Raw genomic sequence first — 14,847 nt, 5'->3', positions numbered from 1 at the left:
ATTCAAGAGTAATATACGTACAATAATTCTAGCGTTTTTTTCATATTTCTATATCTCTCTTGTAGAATGATTTATCTTTGGTCTAAAAATATGTCTTACTTTTGGCAATAACTTTGTTATCGTAAAGGGTAAGGGATCCCATAAACAAATATTTTCTCTTTCTTTTGTAGGTGTCTTGTCCGCTACGAACGTTGGCTAACATTATTGCGACTTTGCCTTTATCTACAGTTTTCGAGAAAATGATATGGTACATTTATTGAACTATTGACGGAAATTCTTCAGCCATGATATCTTTCGTCTCCCAGCGCCACGTTAACCTTCAATTTTGCATTTATTGGTTAATTTCAGTAGTTCGTACTTTTTCGGATGCTTCATAAATTGACCGAAAAACAAATACTATATGAAATAATATATTTTAATATGATAAACTTTTAAAATCAAGAACACTAAGAATTGATTTGATTTATAACTGATCTTTATGTGAATCAGAATGATTGTTATAACTTATTTATTTAAATTTTATACTGACTTAGTAACATATTAAGTTGTTATGTATATATTAAATAAATATTATACATAAATTTTATTTATTATATAATATTACCTGTATATATAAATATTATAATGTTATCAGTACTATATTAACGAATATTCAAATAAATCATAAAACCGATTTTTATTTATAATTCAAAATCATATATCATTAAGATGACTAGCTCCTCCTTTCTTAAGAAGCTGTTACAGTCTTTAAACAATAACAACTCATACATGCATTATTTCAATACTTTGCATTCAATAAAAAATTTTTATTTCCCTATATTAAAGAAAAGGATTTAAAAATTCAAAAATTTATTTCTTCAAAAAATATGATTCATTAATTTTCATTACAATCATAATTTTTATTAAAGCTCTCCAGGGAGGAACAGCAAATTCAGACATTTTGTTATGTTCCTTCCATTCAAATTTCATGCGATATCAAAAACTTTATGAATTCAACTTAAAAATTCCGATTTTTTCCTCTTCCAAGAAGTTGTCAAAATTATAAGTAAAGTCAAAGAAAACATAAAAGCAACTACACTAAGAACAACAAAAACAGCAACGAGGACGAAAAGAAAAGAGCCCTACCAGCATTGTAATTTAAGAAAGAAGAAAAAGGCTTAATGCCATCTAATATGGCCGCCATGAGGCATCAAATTTTTAGACAACTCACAAACAAATGCCAACGCAGAAATTGACACATAAAAATGAGATAAATGAATACTGCATTATGACGGCGTAAATGTGATCCTTATGCCTCCCACTACCGCACCGTCGAAGCCTTATTATAAGCAATGCGTATCCTTATTATATTATTCCTTGTTAGCTATAATGGCGTTTGTATCTTTATTTTGCCATTTTTCATGTTTGTTTGGTGGAAGCTTCCAACGCCACAGTGGCAATTCAAACTTAACACACAATACATAAAACTTTGAGAAACCTTAATGTTATCACGACAGGACATTACATTAAGCCTTTACGCATTGTATATCCCGAAATATAAACACATACTCATAAAACACAGTAGTCTGGCAACACTGCTCGCTGCTATACATGCGGTGGTATTAGGGTGTGGGCACGCATTCTGTTTCTTATGGAAAAGCACAGATTTTAACCCTTTTTTAGCCTTGCGTACATAAACCCACGAATATTTTTACGCAGTATCCTTGCGCGTACATAATGTACTCGAAATTGTGTAGAAAGTGCGTGTTTTTTATGTACTTACCTTGTTGAAGGGGAAATGTGTATATGCGTAATTGTTTACTATGTTTGATAAAATTAATGTATGTATAAATATGCGCGTATGTATGTGAGTAAATTTATGCAGATTATGCGTGTGATTTTATATTTGTGCTTTTACTTATATGTGGTGGGTGCTTTCCATACGAAATGTTCTGAATAGATTTCACGATATCTAATCATAATTATTTTTTAATGCTAAGAAAAAAATTGGCTACAGTCTAATTTGGATATATGAGTCCAAAATAAATTATACTTAATAGAGATGTGATGTATTACAACAATTAACTTTTTTTAGGTTAATTTTTTCTTGCCGATAATGGCGTGTCTTTTTTTATTTAAATTTTTTATTTTTAATTTATTGAAATTAGGTTGACCATACAACGCTGTTTCGAGTATTGCCAAGTATTCTTCATCAGTGGAAATCTGATTCATCTTTTGGAAATAATCGAATTTTTTATTTAATTAGTTTATAGTCCGTATATAATTTGTTTGGACTGCAAGTGCCAGGCTTAGAACTCGTGCCTGTCAAATTAGAAACTTTTTTGTTTATTTATTAATTAATTTTTGACTGACCAAGTAGTTCTTTCGAGTATTGCCAAATACCCATCATCAGTGGTCCTCAAATTATACCTTATATTTAATTATTCGTAAATAATTTTACGAATTTAATTTAATTTAACTCAATTCTCTTCCGTCATAATTGACTTTAAAAATCAAAATTAGTTTATACCTATTTTATTAAAAAAATGAATTCATAATTTCACACTTTGGAACAAAAAACTAGGTGGCAACTTTGAAACTTGTTAACTTTTTTGATGTAAAAACAGACTTTAAAGTCATATTCAGATACACTTTCCGTTATAGATATCAGCAAATAACGCATACCTAGCATAAGTTGACTTAGTGAGAATGTCTGAAATTTGTGAAGAATAAGGTTAAGAATTATCATAAATAAAAAATGACAAACTGAACTGAGTGATTTACATATTACTTTAGTAACTGCTAGTTTGAAAACTGACCCATACCTGTGTACGGGTCGTAAGAACTCATACTGAATGATATTTTTCTATAAAAAAAATATGTGAAATTTGCATATAAATTTAAGATAGAGGTTTCATACATCTATAAAACTATTTTTTTAAAATTTATGATTTATCAAATAGTATATTTACAGTAAACCCTAGTCATTTATATTGTAAGATTATAGTGTAACTTGACGGATCTCTACTAGTTAGTCATCTGAACACTCAAAGGAGTTCAGAAAGTAGATCCACTCAAGATATTGTAGTAATTTAAATAAATTAAAATGGATTGATCATATAACGATGAAATGAATTTTCAAAATTATGGTTGGTAAATATTTTGTGGATAGATATTGTTCTTATACTGAATGTTTGTTAAAATAAAAGAATTAATATTTTTACAGTAAAATATTTAAAATTGTAGTGTTGTCTGGTATTAAATTTTTTATTCATTTACTTCTTTGAAAGAACCCCTAAGGAGAAAATTTTGTCAGTCTCTGTTTTGATTAACATTTTGTACTTCTTAGCGACATTTCTTTTTTGTGCATTTCTTAATAGATAACATGTTTTTGATGTTTTTAATTACTTTTGGGGGTTGTTTCGTATTTAGATTTCGTTTCACTTATAAATTTCTATTAATTTTTTTCTTTTTGCAGACGTGTTTAATTAAAAACTGAAACAACTTTCTGAAAAAAGAAAACAGTCTTACAAATACAATACTTAAAGGTGAAGTACAATAAAAATTTAAATAAAAAATTTCCCTCATCGTTTATTAAATTTTTTTCTTGATTTCTACCAAAACTGAATCGCTTTCATCTTTTGTAATTTTTTTTGTCATTATTTTGACCTTTACATTGTTATAAATATCATAAACATAATCATTTTTAGCAACAAGGCAGTAACAAGGATTTGTTGGTCAATTGGATTATTTTCACGCCTGTCCACCTTTGGTTCATAAAATATGCCCTCCATTCACGCCGAAGGGTGCTTGACCCTTATTCAATTTCAATTATATTTATTTACTTTTATTAAGCACTAAAATCAGATGCCAAAAAAAAATGCCGCACTCCGCACGGAAGTGACCATTCTAAATTGATTTAGTTGTTGCTGTTCATCGCCGTTGTTGCAAATTGTCATATAAACCGGATATAAAAGAATTGACCCCAAGGGTAACGAGCTAATAATACTCGGACACGAGTGACCATGTAGCAAGACGCATTATTGCAAATCGCATCGCTAACCGTAAAGTGATTTCTATCTGTTGCTTCGGTAACAAGGGTTCGAACACAATAATTTGCGGTCAACTGGTCAACGGATAGCAACCCCTGCGGAAAATATATGGTGCACATAATTTATTTTTTTTTTGTGAAGAATTTTCACCTCTCTGTCTGCACTATGTTATACATTTTGTTGTTTGCTTAATGGTCAGTTTAGTGTTTATAAACAACTCTATTCTCTTTGAAAGGTAATTTTGATTTTTTTATCCTTTGTCCTAGTTTTATATGGATGGTCATTATCAATGGTAATTACATTAAATTTGTGTTTAAGTAATAAATCAAAAACAGGATTTTTGACTTTTCATATGAATAAAAAAGTCATAATGGGTGTACTTCAGGATGTATTTAAATTTATTAATCGTATATTGTTATAGAACCAGTAAAGGAGACAGTTGACACCTTATAAGTCCGATAAAGTCTTCATAAATATAACAGGATGGATTATTGTAAATCCGTTATATCCACCTATCTATTTAGAATAACTTTTTTGAGTTTATTATAAGTTTACTAAAAGTATACCAATTTTTTTTCTCACATTTGAGCACAGCTTAAAAATTACTTGCATATTGAGTGTTATACCATAACCCAATGATACTAACTTTATTATCAGTAGCTTCGAGAATTAAAAGATTGACGTATTAGAACTAAAGAAGTTCCAATAGGAAAATAGTTTCTAGAAAAATAGCGATAGGACTTAATAGTTCTTCTTTAAATGTAAATAAAATCGGAATGACACCGGAAAGGACCCGTTATCAACGATTTTCTATTAAAAAAATAAATAGAAATAAATAGAATAGAAATAGTCATCAACAACGACTCAAAAAGTTTTGATATGCTTGATTTTCTTTCTTTTGTGGGCATTATTCTACTTCATTCGCTATAAATATCTAAGAAAAATAATATGTTTTATATTCTAAGTGTGATTGTGTGCCCTGAAGCTGGTTTTGAGTTTACACGAGAGTTTATATGTAAAACAAGTCTTTAAACACGTTACATATATTTCTCAGGTATGGAGCTGGAATCGCAGATATGTGATTTTTGCCGGATATCAAGTAAGATGGTAAAAACATTTCAGTTATACTTGGCTACTTGTGGAAAAAGCACGATTAGGCGAGATGTAAGTCTGTCACTTGCAGTCCAACAAATTATATACGGACTATAATAAAAAATTCGAATTTTTCCTAAGATCACTGATAATAACAATACTCGAAACAGCGTTGTATAATCAGCCAAATTTCAGTACAAATTTTTGTTGTTGTTTCTTTATTACTGTTCGAACAATTCTAGTTTCTTTTCGTCATAAAATGCGTCACATTCGACAAAAAAACTAACGTTATATAATTGAGTTATTTTTACTGCAATTCTTGTTATAAAAAACATTTAGCTTACTAAAGGACTTATTTTTTAACATAATAACAAATTACTAGAAACACCTCAACTTTCAATTATTAGCTAATTATGCAATTCATTTCTTTAACCAATAATTATCTTTATTTGTGAATCCTGTTCCGATCCTTTTATTTTCATTTAATGAACTACATATGCTTTGTAAACCCCTATTAGAACTCATTGCTATGCAATATGCTTCGCATTTCAGCCTTAAGTGTGAAATTTTTTACCTTACAAGTGCAATCTACTAAGTACAAAAAGTGGCTTGGTTTAGCACATAAAAGCTTTTATCCTTAATAGTCCTTTATTACAGTCAACGACATGAATATCCTGCATACATATACACTCCTTTGCGATGCAATTGCGTACGGATTGAAACCTACATGTTCATGGGTTATGCAGTCTAGGTACTGCATTGGGTTCAGTGCAGCGTATACTTGCGCAATGCATCATCATCCTTTTAATTTGTACTTCAGTGCTTGATGAGCACAGCATGAGTGCAACGGCATAAAAATGAATTTTTTTCCAGATTTTAAATAAGAGGAAAATCATGAAGTGAATTGCAGCGTAAATTATGCATTTATTAAGGATGCTAAATAAAAAGAACGTCCCGACCGGTTAGGCAAACATATTTTTCATGCTTAGAGTGCGCACAGTGCATTCATATATGGAAAGGTTAAGCCTTTTTGCAAAAGCTTAAGGGTTTTTATGTCTGCTCCTTTTCGTCTTATTTGTTGTCGTTTTTGCAGTTTGTACTGAATATTATCACACTTGAACACAAAAGGATGTGTTTCCAGTGTTAGGCAACAAGTGACGTACCATTTGTTGGCTTAAAAAGTGCTCCATTTGTACTTCTTTGCGGATAAAAAGAGGAAGTAAAAGGAAGTGTGATAACGTATATGACAATTTATTCATGAATTATATCTAATTATGGTTATAAAAAAAATATTTAACATAAATATTTAAAAATCTTATACTGCTAAATGAATAAATTAAATAAGTATAACAAAAATTTTAATACATTGTTAATAAACTAAAATTATTTTCGATTTTTATAACTTCTTCGTCTCACTACATTTTCATCATAATCTTCAATTTCATCGTCACCATCATCAATGTCCACATCGTGAGGACGTACAGGATAACCTTGCTCTGGTTTAACAATTTTGACTCCTTTATCTCCGAATAATAAACAATCGAAGTTTCTAAAATGAAATGAAATGATTAATTAAATTAATAAATTGTTATAAACATACGATTAGATATGTTAATTACCTTTCAAATAGTTCATAACCCTGAAATGAACCAGACATATACATACAAACATGCATATTTCTACCTACAAACCAAATATCATGGAATTGTATACAGGCACGTGCAAAATTGAAACGTGGAGGGCGGAAGCAGAATGGCGGTGGATTCTGTCCAGAAACTTTACGTTTAAACCAAACATTATTATTGACCTTCATGCGCAGTTCGAAAGAAAATTCTTCAGGACGATAAACTACTTCTGTGCAGCTATTCATGCCAATAACCGACAGAAATCCTTAAATATTTAAAAATTTTATATATACCTATATATATACTTGTTTATTAATCAGTAAGAGTATCTGAATCTTACCTGCGCAACATTTGCAGATGCCCTCATCACAAGTGCAAGGTATTCTACTAACAAGATCATTTATTGTAACATTTGGTAAATTGATTTGTCTTGATTGCTCCTCTAATGCCAAGATATTTAAACGATGATTCATTTGTCCCAATTGTTTTGTTGCTTCATAAGCCAGATCTTCAGCAGGTTCTTCATTGGAAACTGAAATTTTTAAGACCCATTTATAGTGCATTGCTTACAAGCCACTATGACGACTGCCATACCCAGATTACATTTTAATTACTGGTGAAATATGTCATACCATTTCGGTGGACTATATACATATTTTTTTTTTGCATACCACATATAGAGTACAACATTTGGCTATAACATTGAGAGGTTTGTATATACATAAATGTAAGTTAGTAAGTGATACGAATATATAATATTCAATATTAAGATACTTGGAGTACTTTTGCTTTTTATCAACACGTGCTTGCATTTTTACCTTTTGCATATCAATTATTTTTTTGAAAATTTTGAATGTCAAATATTGTATTTATTATTCAACAAAGGTTTACTCCTAACATTAATACACTTTGTAAAAGAAGTATTATTTTATAACTTTATAAAAAATTATTTACCCTGTGTTTATAATTTTTTAATAAAATTCACTTACAAAATTTTGTTACCTTACGTTTGGCAAATTTAATTTAATTTGTACTTTTGTACTAGTACTAAATCTAGTATATTGAATCAGAGTTTAGGGCGCAAGTGGTAGCTCGTCTTGCAAAACTATTCGTTCAATTGGACCTATTGTGATGCATAACCTGTTGTATGGTAGTTGCTGTTGTAGGGACACGCTAAGAAAACTATACTCGTATTATGTACCGGAAACCACTTTATTGCTTTTATGAGGCAGGTTTGTCTTTAGATGCAATGGTTTGAGGTTGGGAGAGGTATATTTTGAAAGGGGACATCACTTTGTTGTTTTAATAAAGAAGGTAATATCTTAAAATATAACTAAAATCAATTTTTTTTTGCTGGTAAGTTCTACATCAAAAATAAAAAATTTAAACTTTTTATATCTTCTCTTCTCTTTTCACCACTCATCACTTTTGGAGTGTGTGGTATTTGGCAATTTCCGGGAAAAGTTTTGCACTAAATGTACAAATTTTTCAAAAAAAAAATTGGATAGAAATTATGGTACAAAACCTGGTATGGTACATATGCAATATAGATATTCATAAAGTTTGAGAATTAGAAAGCGTAGGGACATTTATGAAATATAGACATTAATGAATTTATTTAACAAAATATTTGAAATTTACAAATATGCCAAAACAAAGAATCAAAACTATCACTAAGTTCCTTATGGTATTAACGAAATACATAGATATTTAAAGGTTCAAGATAAGAAACGATAAAGATATTAATAAGATATAGAGATTTATAAAAGTATTTGACAATCTTGGTAAACATGAGAACTTAACAAACTGAAGTAGAGAAAAAATTTACATTACAGATCAAAACAATAATGCTATCTGATATTAAGCACGAAGCTGAGCACTCTAGAGATTAAGAAAACTTAAAAAATTCAAGAAAGTCGTGACATTCAAGGTCAATAATATAAAAATAATAAAAGAAGTATCAAATTTGATACTTTGTATAGAAGGTAAGGTATACAAGACAAATCTACGTTACCTTGAACTCCGTACACAACTAGTTTACCATATCATAAATTGATAAAATTTTGCTGCAGTTTATAAGTTTTTATATTTAGAATAAATTTGTTTTTAAATTTTACTAAAAGTACTAAAAGTACTACTTTTTGTTGTTTTTGTGTTTGACCAATTTTGTGTTATTTTAAATAATATAATAAAAATATAAATCAAAACACTAGTTTTTTTTTTTAATTTCAAACAAAAGTAATAGTTTATTTATTTAAAACAGATATTTCGTTCTGTCTCAGTAAACCATTTTCAGTTGTTTTTTTAAGTTTTGTTTATTTAGCATATAAAATTATAAAAATTATTTTTTTTTTTAAATTACACTTATTAATTTGTGTTAAATACTTTAGTTATATTTTTATTTTTATAAAAAATATTTACATTGCAGATATATCGGTCTAATTTCTAGACCATCTTAAGTGTATGATGATTTCTTGTTAAATTAAATTAATAAAAAAAATCTTTAGTAAGATTGAAGATGGTTTATGAAGTATACTAAAATCTGTTTCAAATAAATTAACATTTTCTATTAAAAATCCAAAACAAGCAAACGCTTAAAAAACCATTAAAGAACACATTTTACTTACGTTCTATATAAAAGTAATAATGCAAAACGGATAAGTATTCAGTTAAGCACCAATTAAGCCTTAATTTATTTAATACAACTTATAGTTTGTTGGTTAAAGTACGGCATTTTTCAATTATAATAACAAACAAAAGTATATATGTACAAAATAATACAACTAACAATCTCTATTTGATAGAAAGTCAAACTATTTATGTCAGTTTCATATATGTATATAAATTTATTTACATAAAGTGTTAACACAGAAAAGCTAATTACAATTAAAGCTATGTTACAAAATTATTTTACAAAATCATTTAAACAATTAAATTATTTCACTTAACAAATATAAAGTATTAACCATAAAATTAAAGCTATAAATAAAAAACAATTAAGGAACAATAACAGAGACTAAATTTAGATACAATTACTTTAAGCAGATATGTACAAAGCGACAAAAAATAGGCATTGCGAATGGATTCACAAAATTAAAGACCAAATAATAGAAGTAACTAAAGAAATATGAGTTCTTTTTTATACCGGGTTCTGTATTAACTACGGCGAAGAGTGAAGCGGCACACAGCAAATAGAAAATAACGCGGGAGTAAATGGTAGATGGCATTTTTGATTTTCAATTTATCACTGAATGCAATCTTATTAAGCACAAAATATCTTTAGGTTTTCACTTTTCGAATAAAAGATAATAAAACTTTTTTTTTATTTTTTTTTATTTATTATTTGATCTCCCTTTTAGTGTGAGTATTTAATTTAATGTACTTTTCTTAACAAAATTGCCAGTTAAATTGAATTAAATGAAGAAGACAACAGAGTCGTTAAAAAATCTCTTCATAAAATTTAGTTTGTTTACAAGCGAAGTGTAGAATTAAATATTCAAACAAATAAAAAACAGAAAATATCACAAAAAAAAAATAATGAAACAAAAATTGTTGTAAACTTTCGCTTTTTCTGAACGCCAGACGACCGAACAATCAAATTTGTGTTAATTAAAAATCGCAGACGGGCACACGCGTGCTTCTCGATAACTCAAAAAATTTTGCTTAATGCATGAAACTTATGTCTTGACCAGGCCAGCACAAGCAACTGTTCGTGTTAATGGCTAAAATTATACTGACCAACTGCAGTGGGTTATGGTAGGCACCTCCACGGCAAGATCAGCGTTCTTCAAGATCAACAACTTAACTTTTTGAGGTGACAGTTTTAGTTATTGCGCTTCTCTTGTATTTATTTCTCGATTCAGTTTTAATTAATGTTTACTTTCTTGTGATTGTTTGTTGTTTGAACTTGGCTAATAAAACCAGTATTCCGGTACGTTTAACACTGATTATTCCTTACTGGAAGTGGCTTCACCGGTACAATTTCTCTAATTCAATCGATTTCATTTAGACTCTCACTTTTTTGCTTGTCACTCTTGTCAACTCTTATAGTGAATTATCGCTTTTCTTTTTTATACGCTTGATATGAATCTCAGTGATCATTTCAACTGATATCGGCAATTTGGACTAGCATAGTCGCTTACAGATATGATCACTATAATTATCATAAAAGCCTAGTAATTACGTATCAATTTGTGATATTGTAATTTGTTATATGTAATATTGTAAAATTGTAATGACCCCACAAGTCTTATTTATTATTCATACATAATGAATTTTAAGGTTTAAGTATTTTAATGTAAAAAGCACACATCTGACTAATACATTTACACTGCCTCATTTGATTAATGCTCATTTATATTAATGAGTGAACGTTCATTTTATAATGAGCTCATTAATGCAGTTGATAGAACTTCTATAAACTTTTATAAAAAAAAAATTAAATATATATACTTGTTATATTAAATTATATTAAGGTCGTGTGCGAGTTAGGCTAAGTTGCGTTCTAAATGAGGGAAATTCTAAGATGAGCCGATAATGTAGTGATGTGTCGATACGTGTTGATAAATGGCTAATTGTGTGCAGTGCAAAAAATCCCAAAAATCTCCCATTTGGTTTAGCATCAACTTAGCCTTACTCGCACACGACCTAAATTAAATAATATGTATACAATATTATATATAAATTACATATTTAATTAAATCCTCAAAGTTTTTATTAAATACTTAGTTCCTCAGTGTTTTTGTTTATAGCTCAGCTGTTGTTTATTTACATTTTACATATGAAACATAAGAACAACAATTTGAAATTTTGGTAATTTCCCTTGTGGGAAATTTATTTTTAAGAGTTGCATTCGACATTATTCGCCTTAAATGAACTGATTTATTGATAATAAGCTTATTTATATGAAATCACTTTGTATGGTAAATCATGTTAGTGAATATAACGAGCAAAACTGCCTAAATGAGAGAGTGTGAATGTTCTATAATAACAATTTTAAAATATAATACAGTCGATTATGAGAAGCACTGACTGTATATATTAAATATATTGACCTACTTTTCTAGTTGCACAACTTTGCCTATATGCGGAAGAGCAGTACAAAATGCATTTACCTAATCCTAATTTCGTGTAATTTGTTTATTTTCGAAAGAGGAGTAAAGTGGTTCGAACAGTAATGAAGAAACAGCTGAGAAAATTTAATTAATTTATTAGATTCATGGAGCTTTTTTCGAACTTTCTAGTGAGCGGACGTGTTTTTAAGCCGGTCTCGGAAAAATTTAAATTTCAGTATAAAAACAAGTAAATAACAATCACTTTTAAAAGAATTACTTTTGTTATTAATACAAAAATAAAAAACAGAACATTCTCGGACAAAAAAACAATTCCTAAAAGTTAAAAGTGCATAAAATATTAATTTGAAAATAGCGCGCGCTTTTTCGATTTTTGTTGATTTTTGCACAACTTTAATATTAAAAAAAACTCAAATAGCTGACAGAGACAGCAAATTATTTTCTAAAGCTCAAAATAAAAAAAGTGAGCAAGCATTCAAACAAAATATCAGTGCGGTTTTGTGAATATATAAACAAAACAAAAAAGTGCTGATAGAGACAGCTAGTATTTTATTACAAGCGTGTTCCACAAAAGCTGTAATTGGAAGCCCGCAATTCATCACAACACAACATCAAAACCAACATACGTGCTAACATTGGATTTTGGAATTTAAAGATATTATTTTATTAATTATTATTATTTTTTTTATTATTATTATTATTATTATTATTCTTAGTATTATTATTATTGTTTTTTTCTCTTTTTGTTTTTATTTATATGTTTAATTATTAGAATATAAAGTATAATATTTTACACATTTTCATTTTATTTTTTACATCTTCATTTTTATTTTTATTATTTTCTGCTTTATATTAATTTAATTTAATTTTACTTATATTTATATAGTTAATTTAACTTAATATTAATAGTAGTTAAATTAAGTAAATCTTATAGCACACCTGCTATTTGCATATATAACCACGTATGCAAATGAGCAATCAAAATCTAGAAAGAAGACATACGATAAGCATTCCAAGTAAACGTAATGCTTATTTGGTAATAGACGCATCGAATACGTTGCCTCTGAAAACTACACAAACTGACAAAAGTTTGTCAAACATTGCACCTTCAGCAACTTCGCTTGCATTTTCCGACTTAGCGAGTCCAAAAAATAAAATAAAGGTCCAAACAGGCATGGAAAGCTATGTAAATATGAAACGTAAACTTAGTCCTCAAAAAAGTAATTCAAAAGGTGCTAAAATAACTAAAACTATCAAAGATAGTGCAACTACAAACATTCTTTCTGGCAATAGATTTGCTGAATTAGCTGAAACTACAGAAGAAGCTAATCAGCCTATTAACAAAAATTTTAAACCGCCTCCAATCTACTTGCGTGAACGCAGCTCAAATAACCTAGTTACAATCCTTGCAAGACTGATTGGAAATAATACTTTTCATATTGTTCCTATAACTAGGGGCAATATACACGAAACCAAAATCCAAATCGACACTGAAAACAATTTTAGAGTCATAACTAAATATTTCGAAGACAGCAAAAAAAATTACTACACATACCAACTAAAGAGTAGTAAGGGCCTTGTTGTCGTAATTAAAGGTATCGAATCAGATGTAGAACCCATTGAGATAACAAATGCCCTAAGCGAAAAAGGCTTTAGCGCTAGAGCAGTAATAAATATTGTTAACAAAGATAAAAACCCACAACCTATGTTCAAAGTTGAACTTCACCCGGAAGCTTCTAAGCTTAAAAAAAATGAGAGCCATCTACATCTACAACCTACAGTATTTACTTCACCGCAGAATTAGCGTTGAGGAGCCCCACAAAAGAAATGGTCCGGTGCAATGCACAAACTGCCAAGAGTATGGCCATACTATGTCATATTGCACTCTTCGTACAGTGTGCGTAGCTTGTGGCGAGCTTCATCATAGTTACGAATGCGATAAAAAAGCATTAAAGGATACCAACTCCAAAAAATGTAGCAACTGCAGTGGAAATCACACTGCAAACTACAGAGGCTGTCCTATTTATAAAGAACTAAAGCACAGGTTAGCTCTGCAGAAAGAAGAGTTGCGTAATCCTACAAGAAGCAACACCATTAAATTAGTTGAAGTACCTCAACCTTTAACTTCTAAGCCTGTTACACCAGATGTTTCATATGCTAATGTCGTTAAATCTGAGAAGCAACCCCTCCAGTTCAAAGTAATAGTTTGGAAATAATGATCTCCACTCTCACTCAGAGCTTAACTCAGTTCATGTCAATCATGCAAACTACTCTTAACGAGATAGTTAAAATTCAAAGCCAATTAATGCAAATGTTTTTGTCTAAATAATGAGTACTTTAAAAATTTGTACATGGAATGCAAACGGCTTAAGCCAACATAAACTTGAACTCACAAATTTCATGTCCCGAGAAAGTGTGGATGTAATGCTTTGCTCAGAAACACATCTAACTAACAAAAATTTCTTTTCTATTCCTGGTTATTTATTCTATAAAACTAATCACCCAGATGGCAAAGCACATGGTGGTACAGGTATTTTGATACGAAGGCGTCTAAAACACAATTTTCTAGGTACATATGCTCATAATTATATGTAAGCCACATCAATATGCCTTAAGCACACAGGAAAAAATTTAACTTTATCGGCAGTTTACTGCCCTCCTCGCTTCAACATTACTGAGACCCAATTTACGGATTACTTTTTAACTCTAGGTGAAAGATTTCTTGCGGCGGGAGACTACAACGCCAAGCACACGTATTGGGGTTCACGACTCTGTAATCCAAAAGGAAAACAGCTCTACAATTCAATTGCAAATAGAAAAAATGCACTAGATGTAATCTCTCCTGGGCAGCCAACATATTGGCCTGCTGATAACAATAAAATACCAGACCTAATAGACTTCGCCGTATCCAAAGGCATAAGCAAAAATTTTATCTCAACATACACTAGCTGCGATTTGTCTTCTGACCATTCTCCAGTTACATTTTGCTTACTTGATGGTCCTCAGTTATATGACTGTTCCTATAGC

At 29.6% G+C, this 14,847-nt stretch overlaps 1 protein-coding gene across 1 annotated transcript; it reads right to left on the bottom strand.

Annotated features, from left to right (window-relative positions):
- Nucleotides 1–6,506: 6,506 nt before the first annotated feature.
- LOC119674508 lies at nt 6,507–9,980 on the bottom strand. The gene is made up of 4 exons (XM_038085648.1): nt 9,867–9,980; nt 7,089–7,268; nt 6,743–7,013; nt 6,507–6,672 (listed from the first exon to the last, which is right to left on the bottom strand). Exons 1-4 carry the CDS (start codon nt 9,973–9,975, stop codon nt 6,507–6,509), a joined length of 726 nt encoding a protein of 241 aa, XP_037941576.1. The 5' UTR covers nt 9,976–9,980.
- Nucleotides 9,981–14,847: the final 4,867 nt, after the last annotated feature.

The sequence above is a fragment of the Teleopsis dalmanni genome, chromosome 2, assembly GCF_002237135.1.
Source record: "Teleopsis dalmanni isolate 2A chromosome 2, ASM223713v2, whole genome shotgun sequence".
NCBI lineage: Eukaryota > Metazoa > Arthropoda > Insecta > Diptera > Diopsidae > Teleopsis > Teleopsis dalmanni.
This window is presented reverse-complemented; position numbering and strand designations above follow the sequence as displayed.

Coding starts and splice junctions, on each gene's coding strand:
- LOC119674508 (XM_038085648.1), bottom strand. CDS start 9,975: ATGCCATCTACCATTTACTCCCGCGTTATTTTCTATTTGCTGTGTGCC. Junction 7,269..9,866: donor AAAGAACTCATATTTCTTTA/GTTACTTCTATT, acceptor TTTCCAATGAAG/AACCTGCTGAAGATCTGGCT. Junction 6,673..6,742: donor GGTTATGAACTATTTGAAAG/GTAATTAACATA, acceptor ATTTCATTTTAG/AAACTTCGATTGTTTATTAT.